Here is a 20,217-nt window from a genome sequence, read left to right on the forward strand (position 1 = left end):
TTTAATTTATATTTTCCAATAAAACAGCCATCATATGTATATTTGATTTCCTATTTATATCTTTAACAATTTTCCCATTTTAGTAAAATTGTATGATAAGTGTTATATGATAATTGTTATATGATAAGTAAAATTGTTATTTCTTTTTTAATAAAATTGTTGTATGATAAGTGTTCATTCTTTGCCAGTTATGTATATAGCAATATCTTCTCCCAGTCTGTCCATTGCCTTAAACTTGGTTTAAGGTATATCGTACCCTCTGGAAGTTCTAAATTTATTGTCAGTTTTTTCTTAAAGGACTTCTGTATTTTATGTCTTACTTAAGGAAGGAATTTTGCTACTCCCACATTGTAAAGTTCCATGGCTCTCTCACAAAGTTAAATAAGGAGACAGAATTTAACTGCATTGTTGGCATGTAAGGAAAGGAGTGTGTCATATTGAGTGGTTTAATGAGTCATGATTTTGTTCTTTTTGTACAAAGTGTTTTATGTATTTTTCCATTAGGTTATTATCTCCTTGTCTAATATCTGGATGATCAGCTTTATGCAATTGACTTATAGGCACAAGAGATATTTCGAAAATGCATTTCAGTTCAAGAAGAATGGAAACAGTTTCACCATCTCTGTTACTGGGAGCTGATGTGGATTTTTGTATTCCAACAAAACTGGAGGGAGGCATATTACTATTCAGATCTGCTTTGCAAAGAGAGTAGATGGTCCAAGGTAAAATATAGTACTTTCATTAGTGTCATCTATTTGGAAATAAGTGTACAGAATAATTTTCATTTAGGATTGTTTGTTCAATAGTATGACATCAACACTGTTTTCTCAACATAGAGATCCATCAAAGGAGGAAGTACGCATTAAGTACCTGCTGTTTATAACTAGTGTCTTCAGCACTATATGCTTTAAAAGCCATCTAAGCAGCCCTTTTCAACAAAGAGGCTTTATTTCTGAAGATGAATTTCGGTTATATATAAAAATGATTAAATATCAAGTTTTGATAATTTTTTGTAGACTTTTTGATGTCCTGATAATGAAGCTTTTCATAATAATAAAAATTAATTCTTTATCCATTCATCTGTTGATGGATACTTAGGTTGCTTTTGTATCTTAGCTTTTGTAAATAATGTTGCTATGAGCATTGAAATGTATATATCTTTTTGTGGAATTGCTGGATCATATGGTAGTTCTATTTTAATTTTCTGAAGAATCTTCATACTGTTTTCCATAATGGCTATACCGATTTCATTCCCACCAACAATATACCAGGTTCCCTTTTCTCTACATCCTTGCCAATATTTATTATTTGTTGTCTTTCTGATGATAGCCATTCTAACAGGTGTGGCAAGATAGGCAAAGGAGATTGAGTACACTTTAATAGATATAAATAAGATAACAAGGTTGCAAAAACAGGGAATATAGCCAATATTTTATAACAACTTTAAATGGAGTATAAACTATAAAAATATTGAATTGCTATATTGTACACTTGAAACTCATATAATATTGTAAATCAATTAAACTTCAGTTTTAAAAAGTTCTAAAAACCTGATCCATTTGTGAGAAATTGGGAGGAATGAGATAATGATCTCTTTTTCGTTTTGTCCACTTCCTCATCCATGAACATTAAAGCTGTATAATAGCAGAATGGCTAAAATTTGGTGGAAAGTGTGGATCTTATTTGGGATAGGTAGCAAGAGGCTTCATTTCCCTTTTTTGTCTTTGATACCTCAGATACTATATCTGGCAGACTTGTAGTTCATTCTTTTTTAAAAATTGTTATTTATTGATTTGTTCCTGGCTGACTGGGTCTTCGCTGCTGCATGTGGGCTTTCTCTAATTGTGGTGAGCGGGGCTAATCTAGTTGCAGTATGTGGGCTTCTCATTGCAGTGGCTTCTTTTGCTGCAGAGCACGGGCTCTAGGGCATGGGGGCTTCGGTAGTTGTGGCTATTGGGCTCAGTAGTTGTGGTGCTCAGCCTTAGTTGCCCCATGGTGTATGGGATCTTCCCGGACCAGGGATCAAACCCATGTCCCCTGCATTGGCAAGTGAATTCTTAACCACTGGACCACCAGGGCAGTCCTGTGGGTCATTCATGATTTACGAGGTGGAAATATCATGTACCTAGGGTGCTCTCTAACTACTGCTTTTCTTTTTCTCAAGGCAACATATGTGTTCTTAAAAGCTGCAATTTTGAGTATGCTTCCAGAAGAGGATGTGGTAGCAACGAAAGAGGATGTGGTAACTTTATTCAGGTAAGCTCGTGATGAGTTCCAGACCTGTATACCCAGCTCCCATTTACCACCTTCACTTAGGTATGTCCAAACATTCAAAACTCCCTAGTAAACCTACGTTCTTTCCTCTCCCAATGATTGAAACTGCTAGTAGCAAGGCAAAAACCCATAATATTTGTATCTCCAGCACTACCCAGTCCCTCTGTTCCCCATTGAGAGGAGAGGTATAGATTAGAGTGTAGGGGAAATAATAGTTGAGATGAGGTCTGAAGGAGCTGCAGAGGCAGGTGGAGAGTTGTGTTGATACAGTTTGAGACCAAAGGAACAGCAGGAAGGGGCACTGCACATTAAACGAACTAAAGCACAGCTGATATTGGCAGGACATAATGCTACATTTTGTATATAGGCCAAAGTAAGACGAATATCCGGGATTACTCAAAATATGTCTCACAGAATACAGAATTAAAAAGAAAATAAGACGAAGTCTATGGCCATACCACCCTGAACATGTCTGATCTTGTCTAATCCTGGAAGCTAAGCATAGTTGGGGCTGGTTTGTACTTGGATGGGAGGCTGCCTGGGAATACTATGTGCTGTAGGCTTAAAAAATAAGACAAGATGTCTTTTAGTGACACAGAGATCATTAGTATCCCATGCAGGAAATGATAAGGTAATAGAATGGAGGTGGAAACCAGACTGGGGTTGGCTAAAGAGTGAATGAGATACAAAGAAATGAACAGAGTTAAGCCTAAATACACTAAGTGATAGAGAAAGTTGGAGGGAGATGTAATATCAAAGAATATATTAATGGGAGAGATCTGGGCATTCTCAAAAACCACTGGGGAGGACCCAGTTCAGAAAGACAGTTGTACATACAAATGAGAAATGGGATAACTGACCTTTGTAAGGCTCTTGAAAAGTCAGGAGGAGATAGACTCCAAAGCACTGATGGCAGGACCGGCTTTATTTAGAGGGAGGATCAGGTCCTCTGTTGTATCACGCAGGAAGAAGTCCAGAGCAGGCTCAGAGGCATGCCAGCTCGTGTGTGGAGGCAGGGCTGTCTGTTGAGAGCGAAAGAGAAAGGAGTGGGCTGGAGGTCTGAGGAGGATGGAGAATGTTTGAAATCATTGTTGCAGAGAGTGAAACAGAGAGAAGTACAGGACGGGGAATGGCAGGCGGTGCGAGGGCTCATTGGAGGTTGGTGTTGAATGTACAGGGATACCAACTTGTTCTCATTGCAGGAAGATGAGTACAACAACTAGGCACGGGCAGGGGAGTCTAGGAAATAAGCTAGAGCCTGCAGCAGTGAAGCTTGCCTGCAGGGCAGGCTAAGCAGGAGTATGGAGGGATGGGGAGAAAGGAGACTGCGGAGTTGGGAGAGGGTTGAAAGACAAGAGGACCGAAAGTCTCATTAGAACAGCCAAGGTTATAATGAGGAGGATGGTTGGTGTGCTTGAGTTTGTGCTCTGATGTAGAAAAGTTACAGATGATGAAATGGCCTAAGATGCAACTGTAGGAGTGGGTGGCTGTGGTAGAAAGGAGGACGTGGCCTCTGGAGATGAGGCAGCTAGGGGAACAGAGAAGCCCCACTGCATTCTTTAAACATAATTGATGACAAACACTTTTAACGGAATACTATATTCTGTGGCCACGTTATGAGAAGTAATGGCTTGTCTGCACCCTCAGACTTGTCAGGACAGATTTGAAGGTAGGACCAGGACAACTTTGCCATGCTTTTTAGAAACTGGACCGTGTGTATACTGACTGTAGAATTTACATTAGTGGGAGCCATGGGACGCCAGCTGCTACTGGTGAAATGAATTTCCTTGTTTCACACACACGACAACAAATGGAATGGAATGTGAAGACATATTGGGATCTTTTTCATCTCAGTTTCCTCCACTCCAAAATAAATTTTCTCTGCATCAAAATAATTTCTGTGAAACATGTAACTAATGTTATTTTCAGGCAAAAGCTTGAAGTCTGCTATATGTGTGATAGCATCTAACTTGTTGAGATACTGAGAGGAGAATCCCCCCAAATGTTCTCTTCATTACAGAGTCTGTGATCCTTAAATCAGGAGGTTTCATGTCCTCTGCACGCCTCTGACCCTCTCCCTCAACCCCTACCTCGTATGTCCACTGCCGTTTCCACTGATATTAATTAACATTCATGATGGGCATTCTGATTTAAAACCGTAGCCATTTGTACACCTAAAAGTAATGTTATATGTCAATTATACTTCAATTAAAAACACCCATATCTCAAGATTGTGCTGAGAAATAACATAACACAAGCTTGTCTTCATATGGAATGCTTTTTCTCTCATTGCATCTTCCTCTTTCTTTCAGTGGTGTAATTAGATATTTCCCTAAATTCCTTCTTGGTGACCTGTTTGGTGCATTTACAAGATTATGTATGAGAAAGTGCCCTACAAATATGTAGCCTCTATTCTCACTTTTCTGTGCTTGTGAATCCTATAATTGGAATTTCTTAGAATTTTGAGAGGAAAATTGTAAGCATGCTGTATGTTCTTAGCTTATTATTTGCAAAATCACCTACGCTTGGGAAACATTTTCTCAAATTATGCATGAGTTGATGACTCTTTTTGAGCCATTTTTATCAGAGAAGCCATGGACTGTAGCTCACCAGATTCCTCTTGTCCGCAGAATTCTCCAGGCAAGAATACTAGTTGGGTAGCCCTTCCCTTCTCCAGGAGATCTTCCTGACCTGGGGATCAAACCTAGGTCTCCCACATTGCAGGTAGATTCTTCACCATCTGAGCCACCAGGGAAACCACTATTAGGTCTGGGGTGGAGCCTAAATTTGCATTTTGAACAGGGTTCCTGGTGGTGCTGATCCACTGCTCTGGGGAGCGCAGCATAACAGGGACAGGTATAAATATTGCCTGTGTTCTAATGACTTTTCACTGGAACTGGGGCTCTTCACAGACAGGTGGATGGCTTGAAGCAGAGAATTGCTGGGAAATCGATCCCTACTGAGAAGTTTGCTGTGAGGAAGGCTCGTCGTTACTCTCCCTCATTGCCAGCACCCGTGAAGCTCGTTTTGCCTGCCCTGGTATCTGCCTTTATTTACTTATTCTTTGCATCCTAGAAATACATTATCTAGTTTCAGGGGCAGGGAGAACATGTAACTTTTGTTGTGAAGTTGGCTAAGTTGAAACTCATTGTGTTTGGTAAAGGCTTTTTATAAAATATATCATTTAAGTCTTACAGTAACTCTATGAGAGGAATTTTTCTTTGTAGCCTCATTTGACAAATAAGGAAATTCAGACAGAGAGAGGTGAGTTGGCATATTTGAAATTGAGTTGAATTATAATGCAAGCCACATATGTAACTATCTTTTCTAGCTGCTACCCTCAAAATCAAAAGGTAAGAAAATTAAAAAGTAGAAGGACACATGATAATCGTTTTCAAAATATTGGTTTAACCCGGTTTGTGTGAAATTTTTGGAGTAGGAAATGGCAACCATTCCAGTATTCTTGCCTGGAAACTTCCGTGGACAGAGGAGCCTGGCAGGCTACAGTCCATGGGGTCACCAAGAGTCAGAAACCACTGAAAACACACCTGCACGCATGCAAAATTTAGTCATTTGAGTGTGTAATCCCTAGGATTTATTAATGAGATTTCACTTTCTTTTATATCATACTCATCCACTGAAGTCTGGCGCGTGTTTTATGCTTAGAGCGTGTCTCAGTTTGAACCAGCCACATTGCTCCAGAGCCGTAAGTGGCTGGTGGCTTCTGTTGTAGCCTAATGCTAGAGCTCCCATTCTTGATCAGTGTGCCGTTTAGGTTAGGCTTCATGAAAAGCATAATTTCAAGTTAAATGGTCTTAATGCAGATTTCTTTAAAAAGTACTGAATATATCAAATTACAGCAATGGCATCCCACTCCAGTACTCTTGCCTGGAAAGTCCCATGGACGGAGGAGCCTGGTGGGCTACAGTCTATGGGGTTGCTAAGAGCTGGACATGACTGAGCGACTTCACTTTCACTCTTCACTTTCACGCATTGGAGAAGGAAATGGCAACCCACTCCAGTGTTCTTGCCTGGAGAACTCCAGGGACGGGAGAGCCTGGTGGGCTGCCGTCTACGGGGTCGCACAGAGTCGGACACGACTGAAGCGACTTAGCAGCAGCAGCAGTTGGGGTCTAGTTTGTGTGAGTAGTCAAGTAACACAGAGAAACTGTTTAGTGCAAGCTACATCTGCTGTCCTTTTTTGGAGGTTCCTGATTTTTTTCTTTTGATTCCAGAGTATAGTCAATTATTCCCCTTTAACAGTTGCTTAGTTTCCAGTTTTTATTACCACAAACAGGCTACAATGAATATTCTTCTCTAGCTCTCTTTGTACATGGGCATATAATTCTGTGAGAGAGATATTTAGAAGTAGAATTCCAAGTTGAAGGGCATATGCATTTAATACTTGGACATTGCCAGATTGCTCTCCAGAAGGGCTGTACTGATTTAAATTCCTACCAACAGTGTTTTATTTTTTTAATGTGTGATTGAGCTTTTCATGTGCTTGTTCATTTTTACTTCTTATTTCATGAACTGTTGTTCATGCACTTACTTCCCTAATTTTTTTATTAGGTTATTTATTATTTTATCATTGAGTTATAAGTTACAAAGTGAGTGAAAGTCACTCGGCCATGTCTGACTCTTTGTGACCCCATGAACTGTACAGCCCATGGAATTCTCTAGGCCAGAATACTGGAGTGGGTAGCCGTTTCCTTCTCCAGGGGATCTTCCCAGCCTAGGGATCGAACCCAGGTCTCCTGCATTGCAGGTGGATTCTTTACCAGCTGAGCCACCAGGGAAACTGCATTGACTTATAGGAGTTCTTTAAATATTATTCTGTGAGAAATAAAACTGCAGCTCCTCACAGGTATCCGTTGGGGGCTAGCCTGCACCGAGTACCTCAGCCCGGGTATTTCCTACTTAAGAAGAACAATCTCAGAGAACACCACCCTCAGACCAGGTTGTGCCTGGTCTGTGCCTGTGATGCAATGAGATAAAAATATGGCCACTCTGTAAATCATATCTGAGCACAGGTAAAAAGAAGAACACAATGCAAATCACAAAAATGACCAAACATCCTCCTTTTCCAGCCAATATGGGAGCCTGCTACTGTTTTACCCATGACACCTTTCAGCTCCATTCCTGCCTCATTTTTATCACGTGATTAATGCTGGGAGATTGTTTTCTTTCCCTGTCACAGAACTTGCCTGGGATTTTTCTAGAGCACCATAGTCCTTTCTCCATCCTAAAACTGAGATGCTTGTGTATACATATGATGTATATGTTGCTCTGATTGCTGAGGGCCTTAAGGAAGGTTAACTCAGAGCACTTCTTTCTCCAGGGCTCAGTGTGTAGAATTGGCTTGAATTTGTGATAACTAGGAATTTTGCCAAAATCTTGTATTTCATAAAATGACCAGTTCACATACATACTTTTCTTTTTCTGATAAAATGTTCCATCAATAAAAACAAAATTTTAAAAAATCATCATCAGTGTAAATAAATATTCCAAAAGTTATTGAACTCTTACATGATTAGCAATAAGAAAATTTAGATGTAAAACAAAGGAGTGCTGTGATCTTAGTTTTCAGTCCCAAAAGGTGAAGATGACTTTGCTGTCACTCAACTCCAGTGTATTTTCCTCGTTTCTACTGCTTCCCTGTAAGAGGCTATTCAAACAATCTTAACATATTTTACCATTTATTTATTTCCAAGGAGATTCTAATTATCCTGCTTACTTTGTACCTTTCAAAATATGAACTGAACTACCAGGAAGATTAGAAAAATATTTTCAAGCAAGAGCACATTTGCTTTTGGTCCAAAAAAAAAAAGAAAGAAAAATTCTCATCTGTTAGCCTATTAAATGTAATTTGCAATGAGAAATCATTAGTTTACATTTTTAGGGGCTGTCATTCTGCCATATGGCCTTTAAATGAATGTATTTTCTGCATATTGGATTGCATTACTGGACTATCACGTTTTTAATGGTATAAAAGAACCTGAGCCAGGTGAAATATTTCCTATGTTCATTTGCACTGATGTCCTTGGAAACATTTTATGTAAACAGTTGGCAGATATAGAAAAAATGTTTCCCTTTACTTAAGAGTAACAACAATAATTTATGTTTGAATTGTTCATAATATCATTTTAAAATATTATATTTATTTCTATCTGTAATCTATTATCTTCCAAAAGGATTGGATACCAGTAGGTGCTTAGTAAATACTTGTTAAATAAATGAGCAAATCAGTTTTTCAATGAAGACACAATATACTATATATACTGAACTATTTTGTATTGTAAAAGCCAGAAAGCATTAAAAGCATTAAACAAAGTGAAAATGGGGAGATTAAATCACTAAACTCCAAATGAAGAAAGCTAAGAAAAATGATCTCTTGAGATCACTAGCAACTGAGGCAAAACATTCACACGTGGCTTTGTTGTTGTAAAGAACACCGAATGACCTCACGTAATGGTGAGTGGTTTCTCGTTTTTCCTCATTAGGAAATGATGTATGTTTGGAATGGTTTTCCACTAGTGAGCAAGAGAAAAGACCTTTCTGAAAACCTGTTGGTAACTGTTGAAAAGGCCGAGGCAGCTCTACAAAGTGAGAGTAAGTATGAAAAGCGAGAGCCTGGAAATCTTTACGGCTGCCCCTCCCGTCCTTTCCCCGTGCACATCTGCTCATGTTGATCTGTGTGCGTGATGAGGACAAAGACCTTGAGCCGCAGGTATCTGGTTGACTGCAGTCAAGTTGGAGGGAAGGTACCTGATACAACACGGATGAGCCTTGGGCACGGATGAGCCTTGGGGACGTTAGGCTCCGCGAAAGAAGCCAGAGGCAAAAGACAACAGTGTGTGTGATTCCGTTTATATAAAATATCGAGGATAAATCAGTCCATAAAGACGGAAAGCAGATTAGTGGCTGCCAAAGGGTGGAGAACTGGGGGTGTGTGACACACGGAGGATTAAATCATTGTCTGTGACTCCAGGGATGAGCTCCTCATTTAGAACATTTTTTACTTTGGGCACAGCATGGGGCTGAAATGTTTAATGAGATTTCTCTTTACAAATACCTTTAAAAAGTTAAACATTACATTTGAAAAGCGTAGGTGAAAAAAGTCACCGTTGTTTTTCCTACTGTGCACAATTAATTTAGTTTCTGTTTATGCCCACTTAGATTTGTTTTTATAGTTATGATCATAGTGTATCTGGACATACTCTAGCCTATATTTTTTTATTTATTATATCATAACCTTTTCTCTCATTGAGATAAAACTGAGATATAACACTATATTAGTTTTGGATGTACCGTGTAATGATTTGATATTTGTACGCATTGCAAAATCACTATAGTAAGTCTAGTAAATGTCTGTCACCATACATCATTACAGAAATTTTTTTCTTTTGTTGAGAACTTTTAAAATCTACTCTCTTAGCAACTTTCAAATATGCAATATAGTATTAGCTGTAGTCACCATCTGTACTTGACATCTCCATGACTTAATTGTTTTATACCTGGCTTCAGTCCAGTTCAGTCTCTCAGTCCAGTTCAGTGTCCAACTCTGCGATTCCACGGACTGCAGCATGCCAGGCTTCCCTGTCCATCACCAACTCCCAGAGTTTGCTCAAACTCATGTCCATCGAGTTGGTGATGCCATCCAACCATCTCATCCTCTGTCATCCCCTTCCCCTCCTGCCTTCAATCTTTCCCAGCATCAGGGTCTTTTCCAATGAGTCAGTTCTTCACATCAGGTGGCCAAAGTACTGGAGTTTCAGCTTTGGCAACAGTCCTTCCAATGAATATTCAGGACTAGTTTCTTTTAGGATTGACTGGTTGGATCTCCTTGCAGTCCAAGGGACTCTCAAGAGTCTTCTCCAACACCACAGTTCAAAAGCATCAATTCTTCGGTGCTTGGGTTTCTTTACAGTCCAGCTCTCACATCCATACATAACTGCTGGAAAAACCATAGCATTAACTAGGTGGACCTTTATTGGCAGAGTAATGTCTCTCCTTTTAAATACGCTGTCTAGGTTGGTCATAGCTCTTCTTCCAAGGAGCAAGCGTCTTTTAATTTCATGGCTGCAGTCACTATCTGCAGCGATTTTGGAGCCCAAGGAAATAAAGTCTTTCACTGTTTCCATTGTTTCCCCATCTATTTGCCGTGAAGTGATGGGACTGGATGCCATTATCATAGTTTTTTGGATGTTGAGTTTTAAGCCAATTTTTTCACTCTCCTCTTTCACTTTCATCAAGAGGGTCTTTAGCTCTTCTTCACTTTTTGCCATATCATCTGTCATCTGCATATCAGGTTATTGATATTTCTCCTGGCAATCTTGATTCCAGCTTGTGCTTCATCCCACCCAGCATTTTGCATCATATACTCTGCATATAAGTTATACAAGCAGGGTGACGATATACAGCCTTGACATACTCCTTTCCCGATTTGGAACCAGTCTGTTGTTCCATGTCCAGTTCTCTCTGTTGCTTCTTGCTGCTGCTGCTGCTGCTAAGTCGCTTCAGTCGTGTCCGACTCTGTGCGACCCCATAGATGGCAGCCCACCAGGCTCCGCCATCCTTGGGATTCTCCAGGCAAGAACACTGGAGTGGGTTGCCATTTCCTTCTCCAATGCATGAAAGTGAAAAGTGAAAGTGAAGTTGCTCAGTCGTGTCTGACTCTTCTCAACTCCATGGTCTGCAGCCTACCAGGCTCCTCCGTCCATGGGGTTTTCCAGGCAAGAGTCCTGGAGTGGGTTCCCATTGCCTTCTCCGTTGCTTCTTGACCTCCATACAGATTTCTCAAGAGGCAGGTAATTTGTTGTGATCCACACAGTCAAAGGCTTTGGCATAGTCAATAAAGCAGAAATAGATGTTTTTCTGGAACTCTCTTGCTTTTTCGATGATCCAGTGGATGTTGGCATTTGATCTCTGGTTCCTTTGACTTTTCTAAATCCAGCTTTAACATCTGGAAATTAATGGTTTGTGTACGATTGAAGCCTGGCTTGGAAGATTTTAAGCATTACCTTGCTAGTGTGTGAGATGAGTGCAGCTGTGCAGTAATTTGAACACTCTTTCTTTCTTTGGGATTGGTATGAAAACTGACCTTTCCCAGTCCTGTGGCCACTGCTGAGTCTTACAAATTTGCTGGCATATTGAGTGCAGCACTTTCACAACCTCATCTTTTAGGATTTAAAATAGCTCAACTGGGATTCCATCACCTCCACTAGCTTTGTTTGTAGTGATGCTTCCTAAGGCCACTTCGCATTTCAGGATGTCTGGCTCTAGCTGAGTGATCACACCATCATGGTTATCTAGGTCATGAAGATTTTTTCGTACAGTTCTTCTATGTATTCTTGCCAGCTCTTCTTAATATCTTCTTCTCTCAGGTCTATACCATTCTGTCCTTTATTATGCCCATCTTTGCATGAAATGTTCCCTTGGTATCTCTAATTTTCTTGAAGAGATCTTTAGCCTTTCCCATTCTATTGTTACATTGATCACTGAAGAAGACTTTCTTAGCTCTCCTTGTTATTCTTTGGAATGCTGCCTCCAGATGTGTATATCTTTCCTTTTCTCCTTTGCCTTATACCTGGGAGTTTGTACATTCTGACCTCTTCACATATTCCTCCTACTCCGAAGCTCTTGCCCCTGACAACCTGTCTATTCCCTATATCTATGTGCTTTTATTTATTTAGGTTTCACGTAGAAGTGAGAACATAGCATGTTCGTCTGACTTTGGTTCACTTAGCACTAATACCTTCAAGGTCTTTCATGTTGTTGCAGATGGAACAATTTGATTCTTTTTCATGGCTGAATGTTCCATTTTACACACACACAGACATGTATTTCACATTTCCTTTATCCATTCATCCATTGATGGATACTTAGATCTTTTCCATGCTTGTCTGTTGTAAATAATGCAGTGAACATGAGCAGGCATATATCTTTTCGAGACAGTATTTTTTTTTCAGATAAATATGCAGAGGTGGGGTTACTGGATCATATGGTTCAGTTCAGTTCAGTCGCTCAGTAGTGTCCGACTCTTTGTGACCCCATGAATCGCAGCACACCAGGCCTCCCTGTCCATCACCATCTCCCGGAGTTCACTCAGACTCACATCCATCGAGTCCGTGATGCCATCCAGCCATCTCATCCTCGGTCTTCCCCTTCTCCTCCTGCCCCCAATCCCTCCCAGCATCAGAGTCTTTTCCAATAAGTCAACTCTTTGCATGAGGTGGCCAAAGTATTGGAGTTTCAGCTTTAGCATCATTCCTTCCAAAGAAATCCCAGGGTTGATCTCCTTCAGAATGGACTGGTTGGATCTCCTTGCAGTCCAAGGGACTCTCAAGAGTCTTCTCCAACACCACAGTTCAAAAGCATCAATTCTTTGGTGCTCAGCCTTCTTCACAGTCCAACTCTCACATCCATACATGACCACAGGAAAAACCATAGCCTTGACTAGACGAACCTTAGTTGGCAAAGTAATGTCTCTGCTTTTGAATATGCTATCTAGGTTGGTCATAACTTTTCTTCCAAGGAGCAAGTGTCTTTTAATTTCATGGCTGCAGTCACCATCTGCAGTGATTTTGGAGTCCAGAAAAATAAAGTCTGACACTGTTTCCACTGTTTCCCCATCTATTTCCCTTGAAGTGATGGGACTGGATGCCATGATCTTCGTTTTTTGAATGTTGAGCTTTAAGCCAACTTTTTCGCTCTCCTCTTTCACTTTCATTAAGAGGATTTTTAGTTCCTCTTCACTTTCTGCCATAAGGGTGGTGTCATCTGCATATCTGAGGTTATTGATATTTCTCCCAGCAATCTTGATTCCAGCTTGTGTTTCTTCCAGTCCAGTGTTTCTCATGATGTACTCTGCATAGAAGTTAAATAAGCAGGGTGACAATATACAGCCTTGACGTACTCCTTTTCCTATTTGGAACCAGTCTGTTGTTCCATGTCCAGTTCTAACTGTTGCTTCCTGACCTGCATACAGATTTCTCAAGAGGCAGGTCAGGTGGTCTGGTATTCCCATCTCTTTCAGAATTTTCCACAGTTTATTGTGATCCACACAGTCAAAGGCTTTGGCATAATCAATAAAGCAGAAATAGATGTTTTTCTGGAACTCTCTTGCTTTTCCCATGATCCAGTGGATGTTGACAATTTGATCTCTGGTTCTTCTGCCTTTTCTAAAACCAGCTTGAACATCTGAAGTTCATGGTTCACGTATTGCTGAAGCCTGGCTTGGAGAATTTTGAGCATTACTTTACTAGCATGTGAGATGAGTGCAATTGTGCGGTAGTTTGAGCATTCTTTTGCATTGCCTTTTTTTGGAATTGGAATGAAAACTGACCTTTTCCAGTCCTGTGGCAGAATGGGAAAGACTAGAGATCTCTTTAAGAAAATTAGGGATACCAAAGGAACATTTCATGCAAAGATGGGCTCAGTAAAGGACAGAAATGGTATGGTCCTAACAGAAGCAGAAGATATTAAGAAGAGGTGACAAGAATACACGGAAAAACTGTACAAAAAAGATCTTCACGACCCAGGTAATCATGATGATGTGATCACTAATCTAGAGCCAGACATCTTGGAATGTGAAGTCAAGTGGGCCTTAGAAAGCATCACTACAAACAAAGCTAGTGGAGGTGATGGAATTCCAGTTGAGCTGTTTCAAATCCTGAAAGATGATGCTGTGAAAATGCTGCACTCAATATGCCAGCAAATTTGGATCATATGGTAGTTTATCGTAAATGTTTTAATTCTTTCTAGGTAACCCTTGTAATTTCAAGAGCTTCCTGGCATTCCAGGGAGATAATATATCATTATTTAACCAACTCTTTCAGTATTGAGCATTTAGGCTGCTTTCCATATTTGAAATTATTCTAACTTTAGATTCCCATCAATAGTGCAGTCACTCAGTCATGTCCAACTCTTTGCAACCCCATGGACTGCAGCATGCCAGGCCTTCCTCTCCATCACCAACTTCCAAAGTTTACCCAAACTCATGTCCATTGAGTCAGTGATGCCATCCAGCCATCTCATCCTCTGTCATCCCCTTCTCCTCTTGCCCTCAATCTTTCCCAGCATCAGGGTCTTTTCAAATGAGTGAGTTCTTCGTATCAGGTGGCCAAAATATTGGCGTTTCGGCTTCAACAGCAGTCCTTCCAATGAACACACAGGACTGATCTCCCTTAGGATGGACTGGCTGCATCTCCCTGCAGTCCAAGGGACTCTCAAGAGTCTTCTCCAACACCACAGTTCAAAAGCATCAATTCTTCGGTGCTCAGCTTTCTTTATAGTCCGACTCTCACATCCATACATGACTACTGGAAAAACCATAGGCTTGACTAGACGGACCTTTGTTGGCAACGTAATGTCTCTGCTTTTAAACATGCTGTCTAGGTTGGTCATAACTTTTCTTCCAAGGAGTAAGTGCCTATTAATTAACCCAGTTAGTTAATTAAGCATCTATTAAATATGCATATGCAAATATTTCATTCAGAGGCTGCTTTCAGTTCTTTTAGATATATGCCTCAAGGTGGATTTGCTGGATCATGTAACATTTCTAGTTTTAATTTTTTTAGGAACTGACATACTGTTTTCTCTAGTGGCTGCACCTTTGTGTATTCCCACCAACAATACACACAGGTTTCAATTTCTCTACATCCTTGACAATGCTAGTAATTTTCTTTCCTTTTTTTTTTTTATCTGTTTTGTTTGTTTTTTGGTAGTAGGCATGCTAATGGGTGTAAGATTTTTTTTTACAATTTTTTATATAGAATAATTTCAACAGGAAAAATATTTACTTTGATTTGAGTGGAAACTCAATGTAAAGCCATATCATTTTAAAATTTAACTGAGGTAAAACTCCATAAAAGTTTACTTCAAAAAATCGGTTTCAGAAAATTGCAATTCAGTAAAATCTATTAAGGCTTTTGAACAAATTTACTGTATTTATTTTTGTGGAACTAATTTGGCCACTTTTCATTAATTTGTTCCTTTGAACACTCATTTTTCATACCAGGTATAGCATTGTGATAGTAGAAGAAACATTGTCCCTGTCATTAAGGGGATTATTTGTGATTAAATGCCACATATTTGCAAATTAGATGAAAAAATGAATATGTTTTAAAGTAAGTGTATATGTGAGAAATGGGAGGTAAAGAAAAACCTTTTTTTGTTAAGTGAAAACATTTGTAGGCTATTTTTTACTCCAAAGGAGTAGGCTAGCTTGCATCTGTTTTCCTACAAAGATGAGGGTTTTAGTTCAGTAGAATAAATTCTAATGTTTGAATGTCCATCCTTTGTAGTATAGACTAATACATACCACCACGGAGTAACACCTTTGTATATGGTTACCCCTTATTTTCCACGTGGAATTGATTTCAAGACTCACTGTGGATACCACAGTCTTTGGATGCTCAAGTTCCATACTCTGCCCTCTGTATCCACAGATTTCTCATTCACGGATTCAATCAGCCGCAGACCCTAAATGTAGCCCCAATCTGGTTTGTTGATTAGAAGCATACATAGATTGTTTTTCGGGGGGAGGGGGGGTGGTCTTTAATAGGGAAGGTAATGTGGTATTGATATTTGTAATTTTCATAGTGAATAACTTGTCAGATCTTGAAAGTGAGAGGTGATTATCAGCTATCTTCAGCACCTAGAAATAAAGCAACCTTCTCTGACTTGGTTAAGTAGCATCCTTAACCTCCTATAGACAAGCTGTTTACTGATTAAAACTCCAGCATGTGTTAATGGTGATTTCTGATATTTGTACTGAAAGCAAGAGTATTTCAGTATGAAGGACTCTCAAAGTCGTATCATTTTGGTTTTTTGTCCCTTCCCACCTGTGTTCTCACAGCCTGAAATGTATAAATTATCAGTCTGTCTTGGAATGACTTATTTCTACTTAACTTGCAGAAAAGAAAAACCCAAATTCAAAAGCGGTATAGATGTGAAATAGCCACCTTTGTCAGATAGATGTCATATATGATATGGTTCCTTCTGTTAATATGTATTAGCCTTGGGCTATAGAAGGTAGAGTCATTTTCAAAAGGAAAAATGTCTTGAAAGAAGATCCTCTATATTAGCCTCATGCAGTTAGAAGTTTGTGGGGATTCTAGGTGCTTTACATGTATTTCAGGATCATTTTGTCTAATTTTTTGACATAATTTCATCCCCCAAAGCACCTAACCTGGGAGAACTAGTAAGCTGTAAACATAATGATCTGGGGAGGGTGTTCTCCTTCCTGAATTTTTAATGGAGAGAAGGCCATCTGCTTCTCCACATGGAAGCATTACCCTCTTCCACATGAAGCCAGCCCAGTTAGGGGCCGGAACCACAGGAAGAGGCCTCCTGCTTGCTCCTCACTGCTTTACCTTTCATTAAATTAATAAAGCTCTTACTTTATTTACAGTTCAAACTTACTGTTATTTTACCTAAGGTCACTTAACTCAGAGGCGAGCACCTAAAAAAATTTTTTTGAGTGGCGAGAGTGATAAAGTGAAAAAAGGCAAGAGTGAACCCCTTAATCAAATGGTGTGTTGAGTATTAAACTTGATATTCTTTTCATTTGAAGTATTTTCATTGATTTTAGTGAGGCATAAAAACGCTAAACATACATATTTTTAAATTTTTAAATGATCCCTCTGAAATCTAACAGCTGTTAGTGCTGCCTCTTAAGTAGGATATTTTTTGTTTTTGTGAGTAAACTGTATGTGTTTTGCTTTAAGACTCCAGCGACTACTCTGTAGATGACGACTGCCTAGTGAAACTGCTAAAAGGATGCTGCCTGAAGAACTTACAGCGGCCCTTGCAAGCAGAATTGTGCTTCAATCATATTGTCCAAAGGTAAAAGCAGACAATGAAACCAGCTTGAGTGCAAATTGCAGTTTCTGGGGAATCGCCGTGAGAAAGTGATGCTTTTATCTCTGTTGCTAACCTTTTTTCACTTGGTGTTGTCAGAGAATCCAGTGATGTTTTCTTTATTCTTTGAGAAAGAAATGATAACCTAAGTGAACATGGCTTTATGCTTTTCCACGTGGTGTTTAGAGGTGACTCACGAAAGCTATATTTACAGCCAAGCTGACAGGTGTCTGTCTAAATTCTGGCAGTAACGTACTGAACATCTGATACTTTTTTTGATCTGTGCATTTGTCTGTCATTCATTTATTCTACCAATGTTTGAGTACCCACTATGTGCCAGAAACTGTGATCCTGAGTCCTAGGGTTTCAGAGTTGAATAAACAGACTAACCATCATCGTAATGATAATTTGGCAGGAAAGAACAACTGTGATAAATGCTATAACAGCTTCTCTTTTGGCAAGGGGCATTTTTCTAGGATGAATGAGTATTATCCCCTCAGTAGCACTGATGATGAGGTCCTGCCCCTTTGTTAATTAGAGAGTTGAGTCAAGGTTCTGTTGCCTGGCCCTCTTCTCTGCATCTGGAGTCACAGATGCAGTTATCTACAGGGGCCAGACAAGTAACCTTTCTGAGTGCTGGCGGGAATGTGGATTAGTAGGCATTGCAGATCAGGGCGATTGTGTGGTCTCTCTAAAGAGTACCGCCACTCCTGAACTCAAATTGACTATTATTCTTGACAGTGTGGGCCCACTAGTAATAATCCCTACTATTTATCATTGAAAGCCTGGAATCTGAATTTTATGTAACATCTTCTGATTTTTAAACCTTGGCTCAATTTTTTGGAAACCATTCTGTATACCAAATAAGTCACAGCCACAGACTTCTGCTTGACGTCTTCTGTTCGATATCATGTGCTTTCCCATCTATAACTACTGATCCTCTTCTTCTGACCATATTTTCTGAGAATGTAGGAAGGCTGCTGTCCTTATAAGAAGAGGAAAGACTCAATGTCTATTTCTCAAATTAATAATATGCTGTCTTTAGTAAATATATTAAGTATCCACTGAGCTCCCTTTTATTGACACTTTTATTAGGATCAAAAGGATGAGTTATTTGGGCTATTTGTTGTGTCTTTTGAATCTCATAGTGGATAGTTTGCTTGTGTGTCTTATAGTTTTGGATTGTGAACTCAACTTCGATGAGTTTTATCTTGAGACTCCAGTGAGGCTAGGACTGAGGAAGAGTCTCTTTCTAAGCACTGTGCTTTTATTTCTGCCAGATGCCCCAAAGGCTTTTCTCACCCTGGGCCACGTTCATGTTAATTTTGTTGCTTAGAGCTTCTTGGATCATTTAGGCCACATAAATTTGAATTGCAAATCCCGGATGAGGACAGGCCCATTGATTATTAATTTCTTAAGGGATTTGCTTTTTCTTCCTACCTAGAGAATAGGCCAGTCTTCCCAGATGGCGCTAGTGGTTAAGAACCCACCTGCCAGGGCAGAAGACATAAGAGACGTGGGTTTGATCCCTGGGTCGGAAAGATCCCCTCGGGGAGGGCACGGCAACCCACTCCAGTGTTTTTGCCTGGAGAATCCCATGAGTGGAGGAGCCTGATGGGCTATAGTCCATAGGGTCGCGGAGAGTCAGACACAACTGAAGCAATTGAGCACACAGAGTGTAGGCCACAGAGCCAACTGCCCTTGGCTTCCTCCTGTGCCATGAGCGGGTTCTCGTCTTCTACCCTTCCTCTGATGGAGCTGGGCCCCAGCTTTCTGCAGTGGTCTCAGCCCCTGCTGTACGTATTATGTGGGCCCAAGGTCTCACCTCCTGTGTGGACAAGAGAGACACGAAGCCTTGGCTGAAACAGACCCAGGAGTGCTTTGGCATCATTGACACAATTAAGAGTTCTGGTTTTGTTTTCAGTTTCAGAGTCTTCCTTATGTTCTTGTGAGCTGAGCTCTCCTTTTAAAAGGGTATTGCTCTTATTTGTTTCAGCGCTTCTAGATGTTGGGAAGTCAGATAATTTTCATAATACTGCTATAAACAGAAGTGTTGGCCCCTTCTTTCTTGACATTTTGAAGCATTATAAGACAAACAGTATAAAGAGAGTTAAACCTTAGTGAAAAATAAGTGGAGTCATTTTCTAAATGGAGTCATTTCTGAACATGTTCATGGTCTTGTCCTTTCTAGGATAATCTTCAAAAATCTGCGTGTTTTTGTCTATGTGAAAGGCAGGAAACAATGTTCAGTGCTGGATTTAGACTAAGGAATGAAATAAAAGCGTAATAGAGGAAATCCCTGGTGTTCCAGTGGTTAGGACTTTGTGCTTCCACTGCAGAGGGCATGAGTTCAATCCCTGATTGGGGAACTAAGATCCTGTATGCCATACAGTGAGCAACCCCCCAAAAAAAGTAATACATTAAAAGCATACTGTTTATTGCCATGGTTTATTATATTCTTTAACTGTATAATGACAGCTTTCCTCTAGTAATAGACTTAGTGCTGTACCTATTTTGATAAGAATGGGGGAAAATATATATGTTGAAAAAGAATGATATGTTCCTCCTTCTGTTTAGATTTAATTACTTTTCATTCACTCTTTTAGTGAGAAGCTACTGAAGTATGACCACTACCTAGTGCCATTTACTCTGTTTGAATTGGCATTTTTGTATAAAAACCAAGGAGAAATTGACAAGGCCATCAAGGTCCTAGAAACTGCAAGGTAAGTGATAACGGCAGCTTGATTGCTATGGAGTCAGGAATATCAATACTATTTTTACAACAGCAATAACTTGATATACTTAAAAATGAACATATTAGTAAAAAATTATTCATTCTATTACCTTTGCTAATTTATGCTTAATTTCTACTTGTGGCTTTTGTTGAAATTGTGCAATTTTCAAGCTTCTAAATGCCTGACCCTATGACTGTTTACAAATGTTGTGATTTGGGGGAACCTACAGGACAGATTTCTAACCTATTCTCTTCTGTATCAGGGGTGAGAAAGCTTTTTCTGTAAAGGGGCAGTTAACACTTTTGGCTTTTCAGTAGAGGGTCTCCATTGTATTGAAAGTGGC

At 39.8% G+C, this 20,217-nt stretch overlaps 1 protein-coding gene across 2 annotated transcripts in view; it reads left to right on the forward strand.

Moving 5' to 3' along the window:
• The window catches only part of TTC39B (tetratricopeptide repeat domain 39B), a 152,579-nt gene that overhangs the window by 122,352 nt on the left and 10,010 nt on the right, over positions 1-20,217 (forward strand). For both annotated transcript variants that reach the window (XM_005709609.3, XM_013965900.2), the window contains 6 exons: positions 561-722; positions 2,165-2,256; positions 5,187-5,313; positions 8,778-8,886; positions 17,007-17,124; positions 19,746-19,862. In XM_005709609.3, the coding sequence (XP_005709666.3) occupies positions 561-722; positions 2,165-2,256; positions 5,187-5,313; positions 8,778-8,886; positions 17,007-17,124; positions 19,746-19,862 (725 nt within the window). The remainder of the gene's footprint in view (positions 1-560; positions 723-2,164; positions 2,257-5,186; positions 5,314-8,777; positions 8,887-17,006; positions 17,125-19,745; positions 19,863-20,217) is intronic.

This window comes from Capra hircus, chromosome 8, assembly GCF_001704415.2.
Source record: "Capra hircus breed San Clemente chromosome 8, ASM170441v1, whole genome shotgun sequence".
NCBI lineage: Eukaryota > Metazoa > Chordata > Mammalia > Artiodactyla > Bovidae > Capra > Capra hircus.